The 12557-nt window shown below is 41.0% G+C and overlaps 1 protein-coding gene and 2 non-coding genes across 3 annotated transcripts in view; all 3 read left to right on the top strand.

The window, feature by feature from the left end:
• Window positions 1-12557, top strand: part of Sf3b3 (splicing factor 3b subunit 3) — a 43016-nt gene that overhangs the window by 1563 nt on the left and 28896 nt on the right. Inside the window, exons 2-10 of the mRNA XM_090357320.1 lie at window positions 1603-1741; window positions 2897-3223; window positions 3986-4158; window positions 4539-4680; window positions 5279-5391; window positions 7338-7475; window positions 9267-9370; window positions 11976-12141; window positions 12360-12455. Coding sequence (XP_090213446.1) covers window positions 1672-1741; window positions 2897-3223; window positions 3986-4158; window positions 4539-4680; window positions 5279-5391; window positions 7338-7475; window positions 9267-9370; window positions 11976-12141; window positions 12360-12455 — 1329 coding nt within the window. The 5' untranslated portion in view covers window positions 1603-1671. The remainder of the gene's footprint in view (window positions 1-1602; window positions 1742-2896; window positions 3224-3985; window positions 4159-4538; window positions 4681-5278; window positions 5392-7337; window positions 7476-9266; window positions 9371-11975; window positions 12142-12359; window positions 12456-12557) is intronic.
• LOC150046882 (small nucleolar RNA SNORD111) lies at window positions 3513-3589 on the top strand. The gene has a single exon (XR_016539594.1). It is a non-coding gene; the product is annotated as a small nucleolar RNA SNORD111 (small nucleolar RNA).
• On the top strand, window positions 7014-7101 carry LOC150046883 (small nucleolar RNA SNORD111). The gene has a single exon (XR_016539592.1). It is a non-coding gene; the product is annotated as a small nucleolar RNA SNORD111 (small nucleolar RNA).

A 12557-nucleotide genomic window follows, 5' to 3' on the forward strand; every position in this document is an offset into this window, starting at 1 on the left:
AGAAAAAAAACGATGGGCCAGGAGTTTGGCCTAGTGGTTAAAGTGCTTGCCTAGCATGCATGAAGACCCGGGTTCGATTCCTCGGTACCACATACATAGAAAAAAGCCAGAAGTGGTGCTGAGGCTCAAGTGGTAGAGCTCTAGCCTTGAGTAAGTCCAAGGACAGTGCTCAGGCCCTGAGCTGAAGCCCAGGACTGGCAAAAAAAAAAAAAAACGACAGGGACCAAGAAGAAAAACAAGTCTGTATGTGTTTGTGTATTCCTTAACTCACTAATTTCACTTCTAGGAATTAATTTTCCATGCACATAAAAATGTTTTTACACGGAAGGTATTTATTTTCTTTGCATCATTGTAGTGGCATATGACTAGAAGCAGCCCAAATAAACATGCATTAATAGAATATTTAAGTGAATGATACCCATATTGGATACTCTGCAACTGTAGATAGAGCTCTTTTTCTTTTTTTGAAAGCCCTTTAATACTATAAAAGTAGTTTAAATTGCAATATAGTGTGCATGTATGAAATACACTACCCAGCCTTTTGTATAACTTGTTTACACATAACAATAACAAAAAAATACATATATATGGAAGGTTACAGTATAAGTTGTTAAAATTCATCCAGAAAGGGATAACTAGATGGCAGAATTTAAGGGAGAACTGCATTTAGAGGGTTTTCTTTTTCACCTGAGCTTTTTGAGACTTTGCTGCCCACATTGGCTTGGAATTGTGATCCTCAGATCTCAGCCTCCTGATTAGCTAGGATTATAGATGAGGCACCAGTACCTAGCATACTGTATTTTGTTTTATTTTTTGAGGTCGGGTCTTACTATGTGGCTGGAATTTGGTATTCTCCTGAATTATGGGATTATAGGTGTGCATCAATACAAAGTAGCTGATCTACTTAGTTTTTGTGTTTTTTGTTTTTTTTTTGGTTAGATATCTAAATAGTTTCCAGCATACTTTTTTGGGGGGAGAAGAGCACTACTATAGCTTGAACTCAGAGCTTTAAACTTGTTCAGCTTGTTGCTGTGTTGGCATTCTATTATCATTGTGCTTTTTGTCTCCTCCCCTCCCCCCCATTTTTGGTTTTGGGACTAACTGGGCCTGCAATCTTGCTCAAGGCTAGTGCTTCACCAGTTTGAGACACAGTGTCACTTCCTGTTTTCTGGTGGTTAACTGGAGATAAGAATCTTAATCCTCAGATCTCAACCTCCTGGAGATGAAAGTTGCAGGTCCTTTTGTGCTGGATTTGAACCTTGGTCCTCAGATCTCACCCTCCTGAATAGCTTTGTCTCAACTTTCAAGTGTTGGGATTACAATTAAAGGCCACACTCCAAGCTTTTATAGAATTTTTGTGATCTAAGCAAAACATTCAGGTATATAGAACACTTTTGGTTTTGCTTTGCTGAGGATCAAATCCAAGGCTTCTCACATGCAAAGCAAGCACTCTACCTCTGCCTTACATTCCCTACCCTAGAAGATACTCAATTTTATGTATTCTTCAGTAGGTCTTCCAACTTGAAGTTTCTGTTAAAAAAAATAGATAATTTTGGAGCTGTTTTTCTTTTTTTAAAAATTTTTTTCTTTCTGTGTCCTTAGCTTGTTTGACTTGATACTATCGGTGTAACCAAGGCTTGAAGTACAGGGTAGCTCAGTTTTGCTGCCACCATGTTCCTGTACAATTTAACCTTGCAGCGAGCTACTGGCATCAGCTTTGCTATTCATGGCAACTTCTCTGGTAAGTTCTCTAGTTCCTATTTTTGTAAATAAAAATGAACACATATTTTGTTTATCTCTTAAAGAGAAAATGGTAAATGTGAATGATCAAATCTGGCTTGTAATATATGAGACTTATGTTAAGTTGAAGTGTATTATTTTATCTAATTTCAAGTTCCTTTATTAGGATTTTATTGTGTAATGATTCTCATCAGAAGTATACATTTCTGTTAGGCACTGGTTGCACGCCTGTAATCCTAGCTACTGGGAAGGCTGAGATCTGAGAATCACAGTTAAAAGCTAGCCTGGCCACTAAAGGTGCTGAAACTTGGGGCTGGGAGTTTGGCCTAGTGGTAGAGTGCTTGCCAGCATTCACAAAAACCTAGGTTCAATTTCTCAGTACCACATATATAGAAAAAGCCAGAAGTGGTCTTGTGGCTCAAGTGGTAGAGCCCTAGCCTTGAGAAAGCCCAAAGACAGTGCTCAGGCCCTGATTTCAAGCCCCAGGACTGTCAAAAAAAAGAGCTGGGTGCAGTGGCTCACGCCTGTCATCCTAGCTTCTCAGGAGGCTAAGATCTGAGTATCAAGGTTCAAAGCCAGCCCAGGCACAAAAGTACCTGATACTCTTAATCCAGTTAACTTCTTGAAAACAGGAAGTGGTGCTTGAAGAGCTCAGGGACAGTGCCCAGGCCGAGTTCAAGCCACATGATCCCCACACACACACAAAAAGAAATTTAAGGAATGAGTGCGCTGATGGCTCACGCCTGTAATCCTCACGACTCAGGAGGCTGAGATCTGAGGATCTCTGATCAAAGCCAGCCCTGGCAGGAAAGTCTGTAAAACTCTTATCTCCAGTTCACCACACAAAGCTGAAAATGGAACTGTATCTCAAGTGGTAGAGTGCTAACCCTGAGCAGAAAGGTTCTGGATAGTGCTTAAGCCCTGCAGCCAATTAACAACAACAACAACAAGTTGTAAAAGCAACTATATGAACCAATTTAAAAAGCTTTGATTCTGCTTTTAAAAATATTTAGATTCTGGGAAGAGGGTTTTCAAACAGGATAAATTAACTTACAAAGAACATTAGGTCCTTATCTTGTTTAATTACGATTTTGTTCAATAGTTTTTTAGTCTGTCCTGTTGTTTGTATTCTGATGTTTATTTTTTGGTGACATAGGAACCAAACAACAGGAAATTGTTGTTTCCCGTGGAAAGATCTTGGAGCTTCTTCGTCCAGATCCCAACACTGGCAAAGTACATACCCTTCTCACTGTGGAAGTGTTTGGTGTGATACGATCACTCATGGCCTTTAGACTGACAGGTGGCACCAAAGACTACATTGTAGTTGGCAGTGACTCTGGTCGGATTGTTATCTTGGAATACCAACCATCCAAGAATATGTTTGAGAAAATTCACCAAGAGACTTTCGGCAAAAGTGGATGCCGCCGCATTGTTCCAGGCCAGTTCTTGGCTGTGGATCCCAAAGGAAGAGCTGTTATGATTAGTGAGTGATTTGTTATATTTGCTCTATTGGGTGTTCACTTTAGGATAGCAATAATGTGATCTTGGCAGTGTACTAGTGTATCACTAACATGAGTAAATTTTGGTGTTATATATGACTTTGGCTTAGAGTTGTACTTTATAAGTTTTTCTTTTAAAATGATGAGAAAAATCTTAAGGTACGTATTTTACTTCTTACCCAGTTGGAATTAATTATTTTTCAATGTATTTATCTGTGGAAAAGATGATGGTAAACCGATCTTCTGTGAGACAGTAAAAATGGTTGCTTTTACTAGCCTGGAATGATGATTTACATTCATGTCTCTTCTCTGATAAATTCTTGGAGAAATGTATGTATCTGATCAGGCTGCTAGAGAGCAACCCTTTGAGCAGTCACAAAGCTACTAAGTCATTCGAAAAATAAAACTAACAGTCTTACTAATCACTGTTTTCTAGTGTTACATTTAGGGGACATTAAGAGCAGGGTTCGAATGGCTCTCTCCTGTAATCCTCATTACTCAGGAGGCTGAGATAACAAGGATTGCACGCAGTTCAAAGCAAGCCAGAGTAGTCTGTGAGACCTTTATCTTCAGTTAACTGCCAAAAAGTCAGAAGTGAGGGTGTGGCTCACTTCGGTAGCATGAGTGAAAAAACAAAAGGGCAGAGCTCGGACCCTGAGTTCAAGTCCCAGTACTGGTACAAACAAAAATTGCTGTACATCTCTTTCATTATGTGAACATACATGTTTTGTCTCTTTCAATTATAGGTGCCATTGAGAAACAGAAATTGGTATATATCTTGAACAGAGATGCTGCAGCCCGACTTACCATCTCATCTCCCTTGGAGGCCCACAAAGCAAACACTTTAGTATATCATGTAGTTGGAGTAGATGTGGGATTTGAAAACCCAATGTTTGCTTGTCTGGAAATGGATTATGAGGTAATGGGGATTAAGTACCTTTTTTCTTCTTTGGAATGAACCCAAGAAATATTGGTATTTGTTGGGAGAAGCTTTGTGAAAGAGATGGAGCTCTCTTTGGTTTATTTTTCAAAGTGTAGTAGTGAAAGGCAGAACATATCATTCATTGCTTTGTACAGAGGGCAGTATCCTCTTGGAGGAGGAATCCCGGGATCCAGAATTTGGAGATTTGGAACCCTTGTTCTAGCTCTGCTATTATATAGAGTATGAAATTTATCATGTGGTTTGGTACTTTTGAACCTCTTATTTTCTTGTTTGTAAAGTGGAGGAGTTTTGATGTCCTTTCCAGATCTAGAACTATTTACATTTTATACTACTGATTAGTTTTTGTACTCCTGTAGGAAGCAGACAATGATCCAACGGGGGAAGCAGCAGCTAATACCCAACAGACACTTACCTTCTATGAATTGGACCTTGGTTTAAATCATGTGGTCCGAAAATACAGTGAACCGCTGGAGGAACATGGGAACTTCCTTATTACAGGTATTTTTCTTATAGAGCTACTCTGTACCTTTAACTTGGACATTTGTGTGCAGTTTTAATAGATAATGCTAAAGCAGAGAATTAATTCATTTGTAGTAAACCTGAGTAACCTGCGTTTTGTTTCGTAGAATAAATAATGAAAGTGTTTGAGACTAGGGTTGAAGCTGAGTAGTAGGGTGATTCCCTGTAATGCACAAGAGCCTGGGTTGGATCTGGGTTGGATCTTAGCACAGAGAATAAGAAAAGTAACAAAAGTGCCATATACTGTGCATAGCATAGAGGAAAGATCCCCAATTTAGGGAAAGGAAGGAACTGCCTTAGAGAAACAACTCTAGAGCTGTGGCTCAAATTGCAGAATTCCATCCTTGAGTGAAAAGCTGAAGACAGTGCCCAAGCCCTTAAGTTTAGGCCGCCACACTGGCACAAAACAACAACCAAAATAACTCCACAAATTACACTGTCATTATAAAGGATGGCCATCAACGAGTAGAAACACTTAGAGTATTTCTTGGCTTTGGGCATCCTGACTTAGTCAAGGCCTAAAGGAGAGGAGTTGAAAAGGTAAGTCAAATCATGCTGATTATTTTTTTCTTAACAGTTCCAGGAGGATCAGATGGTCCAAGCGGAGTGCTGATTTGTTCTGAAAATTATATCACCTACAAGAACTTTGGTGATCAACCAGATATCCGATGTCCAATTCCCAGGCGACGGGTAAAGTCTTTGCTATAAAGGGAGAGATTTTTGTTTTTAAAAGGAATTAAACAGGGGGCTGGGAGTTTGGCCTAGTGGTAGAGTGCCTGCCTAGCACATATGAAGATATGGGTTCAATTCCTCAGTACCACATACATAGAAAAAGGTGGAAGTAGTGCTGCTGTGGCTCAAGTGGTGGAGCACTAGCCTTTTGAAAGTCCAAGGGCAAGGTCCAGGCCCAGGGTTCAAGTCCCACAACCGACAGAAAAAAAAAAAAAAACCCTGCTGAGTGCCAGTGGCTTATACATATAATCTTCGCTACTCAGGAGACAGATCTTGGTTTGAAACCAGCCTGGGCAGGAAAGTCCGTGAGACTCTTTATCTCCGTGTAGTCGGAGTAAAAATTGGAAGTGGTGCTGTGGCTCAAGTGGTAAAGCTCTAGCCTTGAGCCTAGAAAAAAAAAGAGCCCAGAAACAGCATTCATGCCCAGATTCAAGCTCCGGAACCAGCTTTAAAAAAAAGGCATTTGTAATTATAGCAATTTCTTAATTTGGCGGTTATCAGGCTTTTATTTTCTTCCTAAGTGTTTTTTTTTTTTTTTGGTGGGTTATGCGGCTTGAACTCAGTCTGGGCGCTGTCCCTGAGCTCCTCAGCTCAAGGCTACCTCCCTACCCTTGAGCCAAGCCCCATTTCCCATTTTTTTAGAAGGTTAATTGGAGATAAAGAGTCTCATGTCCTGGCGGGGAGTTTGGCCTAGTGGTAAAATGCTTGCTTAGCATGCACAAAGAACCAGGTTCTATTCCTTGGTATCACATACATACAGAAAAGCCAGAAGTGATGCTGAGGTTCAAGTGGTAGAGCTCTAGCCTTGAGAAAGTCCAAGGACAGTGCTCAGTTCCTGAGTCTAAGCCCAGGACTGGCAATAAAAATCTCAGGTCCTTTTGTGCCCAGGCTGGCTCTACTAGTAGAATCTCTGCCTATTAAACAATGAAATCTTAAGGTTTAAGAAAGCTAGATGAGTAAGTAGGATGATGGGAGTAGGAGCCTTTTAAAAATCAAGAAAGTTGACCCAATCTGCCCGATGCCAGTGAGTGTTCTCGGTCCACGAAGGTCCTTACAAGAGTCACCAGGCCTCCAGTCAAGATGATAAGCCAGACATGTCCAAAGTGGAACAGTTTGACAGATCAAAACTGAAGAAAACTAATACTGAGGAAGAAAAGCACTCTTCCTTCAAAGGGAACTATCCAGAAGTAGAGTGTTCAAACATTCTAAAATGTAGATTGCCTCTCAAGAGCATGCTTCAACATGGCCTGATATGCTTGGTTTTAGGCTTATTTTTGTAGAGCTATGTGTTTGTGGAGATTAGAGGGACCTGTAAATGGTTTATCTTCTATATTCCCTGGCTGAAAGTTTATCAGTATTCAGTGCCCCCTTAAATTTGCTTTTAAAGTGAAATTTCAGATGGTAGATGACTGCTTGGTCCTTATGCTCTACAGAATGAGACAGTGTTCACCTTTCATAATCAGACTTTTGTAGCATTTTAATTTTCATTTACAGTAAAACATTAAAAAAAATAAAAAAGTGTAGGATAAGGCTAATGAGTATTTTGGGTTGTAGTATAATGGATGGGTAAGTTTAATTCACAGCCTGAAATGATGACATAAAATTTCATGTCTCTTCTCTGACATTTTTCTCTGGAGATGGCTTTGCCATACTGATCTGATCAGGCTGTACATTGGAATTGTGGCTGCTGGTTACCCAGGATTTATTATATATTCATAGCAGACAGGAAGATTTAGCTGCTGGTTTAGTTTTGCTGCTGGCAGCTGCTTTGAGTCAAAGCTGTGTAAGGTAACCTTGACAATTCCTATTTGTAAAGGCGTAGTTCCCTGTTTGTAATGGTGCTGACTTTCAGAAGTAAGAAGTACCCGTTTCTAAGATATTAATTATATATTTCACTTTACTAGAATGACCTGGATGACCCTGAAAGAGGAATGATTTTTGTCTGCTCAGCTACCCATAAAACCAAGTCGATGTTTTTCTTTTTGGCCCAAACTGAGCAGGGTGATATCTTCAAAATTACTTTGGAGACTGATGAAGATATGGTAAGTAGACTGTAGGTGGAAGGGAAAAGTAAAAAAATCAAAATAAAATACAACCATTTGTTCTATTCCAGTTTCATGGAAGTTTTTACGTGTGTGTGTGTGTGTGTGTGTGTGTGTGTGTGTGTGTGTGGCTTGAACTCTGGGCCCAGGTGCTGTCCCTGAGCTCTTCAGCTCAAGGCTGTTGCCCTACTCCTGGAGCCACAGCCACTTCCTCATATCACAGCCTCCTGAGTAGCTAGGATTACAGGCATGAGCCACCACACCCTGCAGGTTTTTACATTTTAATCTTAATTTAGACATAAACAGCTTTATTTCGAAACACTTATTTCTGGCTGCTGGTAGCTCATGCTATATTCTTAGCTATTCATGGGATGGAGATATGGACAATCAGAGTTCCAAGCTAGGCTAGGCAGAGAAGTCCAGCAAACTCACATCTCCACAACATGTAACATAAAGCAGGATTAGAGGCATGGCTCAGGTAGTAGATAGCCAGCCAAGCCAACAAGCAATCTGAATAATACCACTTCAAGTGATTATTTTCATTTGGTAATAATAGATGTGAATTTTGCCAGTCCTGTGTCATAAATTCAGCCTGGGCTCTGTTCCTGACCTATTGCTCAAGACTAGCACCTCCCACTTGAGCCACATTGCCACTTCTGGCTTTTTCTGTTTATATGGTACTAAGGAATTGAACCTAGGACTTTAAGCATGCTAGGCAGGCAAGCATTACTACTAAGCCACATTCCCAGCCCATGGAAAGCCTTATGTATGTATTGAAAAACAGGTAATGGCCAGGCAGTGGTGGCTCATGCCAGCAATCCTAGCCACTCAGGATGCTGAGATCTGAAGATCATGGTTCAATGGAAAGTCCATGAGACTCATGTCCAATTAACCACCCAAAAAAACCAGTGTAAGTAGAGCTGTGGCTTGAGTGGTAGAGCACTACCCTTGAGCAAAAGCTCAGGGAACATGTCCAGGCCAATAATTCAAGCCACAGGACTAGAAAAACAACAGAGAGAGAAGATTAAAAGGAAAAAAAGCAAGTAATGAATGTATATGTTGCTTTTTTTGTGGGTTATGGGACTTGAACTTGTTCTGGGTGCTGTCCCTGAGGTCTTTAGCTCAAGGCTACCACCCTACCCTTGAGCCATGCCCCAGTTCCCATTTTCTTGAGGTTAATTGGAGGTCATTTTGTTCCCGTGCTGGCTTTGAACCTTGATCCTCAGATCTCAGCTTCCTGAGTAGCTAGGATTACAGGAGTGAGCCACTGTGCCCGGCTATATCTGTTCCTTTTTTTTTTTTTTTTTTTTTTTTGCCAGTCCTGGGCTTGAGCTCAGGGCCTGAGCACTGTCCTTGGACTTTGTCAAGGCTAGAGCTCTACCACTTGAGCCTCAGCACCACTTCCGGCTTTTCCCTATATGTGGTACTGAGGAATCGAACCCAGGTCTTCATGCATGCTAGGCAAGCACTTTAACCGCTAGGCCAAACTCCCGGCCCTATATCTGTTACTTTTATCCCAGGGAGCACATATGTGACCAGTTGGGTGGACAGTGTCCTGGAAGAGATCAGAAACTGATAAACTTAGGCAGTAAACACTTCCAGCTTTTGTGGGACATGTATTTTCTGTCTTGTAGTCATATTGTAGCAAGAAAGCAAACACATGCAGTATATAAACAAATAGCCATAGATGTATGAGTTGTACTTTGTTCATTCCTGTTTAGCTATTGGGTATTTTATTTGGTACTTTTGTATATGCTGTTTCATAATTAGATTTTTTTCCCTTTACTCCAGGTAACTGAGATACGGCTGAAATATTTTGATACTGTTCCTGTTGCAGCTGCCATGTGTGTGCTTAAAACAGGCTTCCTTTTTGTGGCATCAGAATTTGGAAACCAGTGAGTAAATATTTTTTTTTGCCAGTCCTGGGTCTTAATCTTAGGGCCTAGGCACTGTCCTTGCATCCTTTCTGCTCAAGGCTAGCTCTCTGCCACTTGAGCCACAGCACCATTTCTGGCATTTTCTAAATATGTGATACCGAGGAATCTACCACTAGGCTCTGCTCCCAGCCCACCCCCTCCCCACCTTTTCTTTTTTGTCACTGGACTTGAACTTTGGGCCTGGGTGCTGTCCCTGAGCCTTTTTGTTCAAGACTAGCACTCCACAGCTAGTGGAGTCACAGCTTTGGTTTTCTGGTAGATAACTGATGATAAAGGTCTCATGGGCTTCCCTACCCAGGCTGGTTTTGAACACAATCCTTGTATCTCAACCTCCTGAGTAGTTAGGATTTTAGTGTGAGCCACCAGCCCCAGGATTTTTTATTTTTATTTATTTTTATTTTTTTTATTTTTTGCCAGTCCTGGGCTTGAGCTCAGGGCCTGAGCACTGTCCTTGGACTTTCTCAAGGCTAGAGGTCTACCACTTGAGCCTCAGCACCACTTCTGGCTTTTTTCTATGTATGTGGTACTAAGGAATCGAACCCAGCTCTTCATGCATGCTAGGCAAGCACTCTACCCCTAGTCCAAACTCCCAGCCCAATTTTTTTTTTTTTTTTTTTTTTTTTTGCCAGTCTTGGGCTTAAGCTCAGGGCCTGAGGACTGTCCTTGGATTTTTCTCAAGGCTAGAACTCTACCACTTGCGCCTCAGCACCACTTCCGGCTTTTTCTGAGTATGTGGTACCAAGGAATCGAACCTGGGTCTTCATGCATGCTAGGCAAGCACTCTACCCCTAGGCCAAACTCCCGGCTACACTTGGATTTTTATTTCTGTAACTCATTTTAGTGATGCTAATCAAAACTAGAACACTATTTGCCTTAGTTCATTTTATTGTATTTTCTGTTCAATTCAGACTTTAAAAGAGTCATGATCAAGAGAAGACATAATCTTTATGAAATTATTTTCTTTTCTTCCCACATTAACCCTTTGGTGTCTTTTAAATGCCAAATAGAATAAATTTGAGCTTCTGTTTCAAATTTAAGACTGATACTCAAAAATTCAAGTTAAGAGCTAACATGATCTTTGCTAGTGTCTACTGGCTATGCAAACTATTCTAGTAATCTCACATTTGGTTTCTTTATATTTAAATTGTCTAGATTTAAATTGTCTAGATTCTGTGCCATTGCTCCTGTTTTTACTTGTATTTATGCTCTCCCTTGCTCTCTCTCCCTCCCTCCCCCCCTCTCTCTCCCTCTCTTTCCCTCTCTCCCTCCCTCCCCCTCCCTCCCCTCCCCCCTTTCATATTGATGTTTGAACTCAGAGCCTTGCACTTACACCAGTAAAGCTATACTTCCCAACCCTACCTTTGGAGCCACAGTGCCACTTCTGGTTTTCTGGTGGTTAATTGGAGATAAGAATCTTAGCACTGCCCATGGACTTTCTCAAGGCTTTCTCTACCACTTGAGCCTCACCACCACTTCTGGCTTTTTTCTGTGTATGTGGTACTGAGGAATCGAACCCGGGTCTTCGTGCATGCTAGGCAAGCACTCTACCACTAGGCTAAACTCCCAGCCTTGGAGATAAGAATCTTAGACTTCAGTGCCTGGGCTGGCTTTGAACCATGATCCTCAGATCTCAGCCTCCTGAGAAACTAGGTTTACAGGGGTGAGCCACTGCCACCGTGCCCGACCTGGCTTCTCTTTTTTTTTTTTTTTTTTTTGGCAGAAAAAAAAAAAGACAGAGCCTATAGGCTTTCTTTCCCATGTGTAGTCTACCAATGACCCCTGAGCCATGACCATAGTCCCCATTCTCTTTTTTTTTTTTTGGTGGGTCATGGAGCTTGAACTTAGCCTGCGTGCTGTCCCTGAGCTCTTCAGTTCAAGGCTACCACCCTACCCTTGAGCCAAACCCCACTTCCCATTTTCTATAGGTTAATTGAAGATAAGTCTCAGGTCCTTTTGTGCTCGGGCTGGTTTGAACCTTGATCCTCAGATCTCAGCTTCCTGAATGGCTAGGATTATAGGCATGAGCCACTGCACCCAGTTGTACCTGTTATTTTTATCCTAGGGAGCCCAGCTTGTTTCATTCTCTCTTATATGAAAAAATTTCCATAACAAATAAAAAGATAAGTTATTTTAAGCTCAGCATTCTGTTCATGAGTTCAAGCCCCACAACTGGCACTGAAAAAAGACAGAAAGAAATTCATAAGCAGTTCTATTTCATTTATACTGTGCATCCTAAATTTGAAGTAAAGACATCACACTCATTATTATTACACAAAATAATAGCAGGAAGGCTAAAGGTTAAAGACATTATGTTGTCTTAAATAGATAATCTTGTAACTGTATATTACCCCAGCAATAATATACAATTTAAAAAATAGATAATCTTTAGTTTGGGTGCGAGTGGATCATGCTTTAATCCTCGCTACTCAGGAAGTGGCGCTGTGGCTCAAGTGGTAGAGTGCTAGACTTGAGCTGAAGAGCTCAGGGACAGCACCCAGGCCCAGAATTCAAGTCCCATAACTGACAAAACAAAAAGGTAATCTCCTTTTTTGTATCTTCTTAGCTATTTATACCAAATTGCACATCTTGGAGATGATGATGAAGAACCTGAATTTTCATCTGCTATGCCTCTGGAAGAAGGAGATACATTCTTTTTTCAGCCAAGACCTCTCAAAAATCTTGTTCTGGTAGATGAATTGGACAGCCTCTCTCCCATTCTGTTTTGCCAGGTACATGAGTCTTTCCCATCATTTCTGTCATGAGTAGTGCTAGTCGGCTGTTTTGGGATATTCCTTAGATTAGTTTAAGAACCACATATCTCTGGGATCACCATAGTGAAAAGTAGTCTATATGTAACTTCAGAGTAATTTGTATCCTGAAAAATCATAGTTGTATTTGAAAATGTAACCCATTACAGGTAGACATTTTTCTCCTTTGTCCTTTGCAGATAGCTGATCTGGCCAATGAGGACACTCCACAACTCTATGTTGCTTGTGGCAGGGGACCCAGGTCATCTCTGAGAGTCTTGAGGCATGGACTTGAGGTAAAATGCGAATTTCTGAGTTTTCTAAAGGGTTTGGAGGGAAGCATGGACAAAGTAATTTGTGTATTTATGTTGATGAGGTTAAAAATTAGGCAAGAATGG

Source organism: Megascapheus bottae, chromosome 24 (genome assembly GCF_031878675.1).
Source record: "Megascapheus bottae isolate mThoBot1 chromosome 24, mThoBot2.hap1, whole genome shotgun sequence".
NCBI lineage: Eukaryota > Metazoa > Chordata > Mammalia > Rodentia > Geomyidae > Megascapheus > Megascapheus bottae.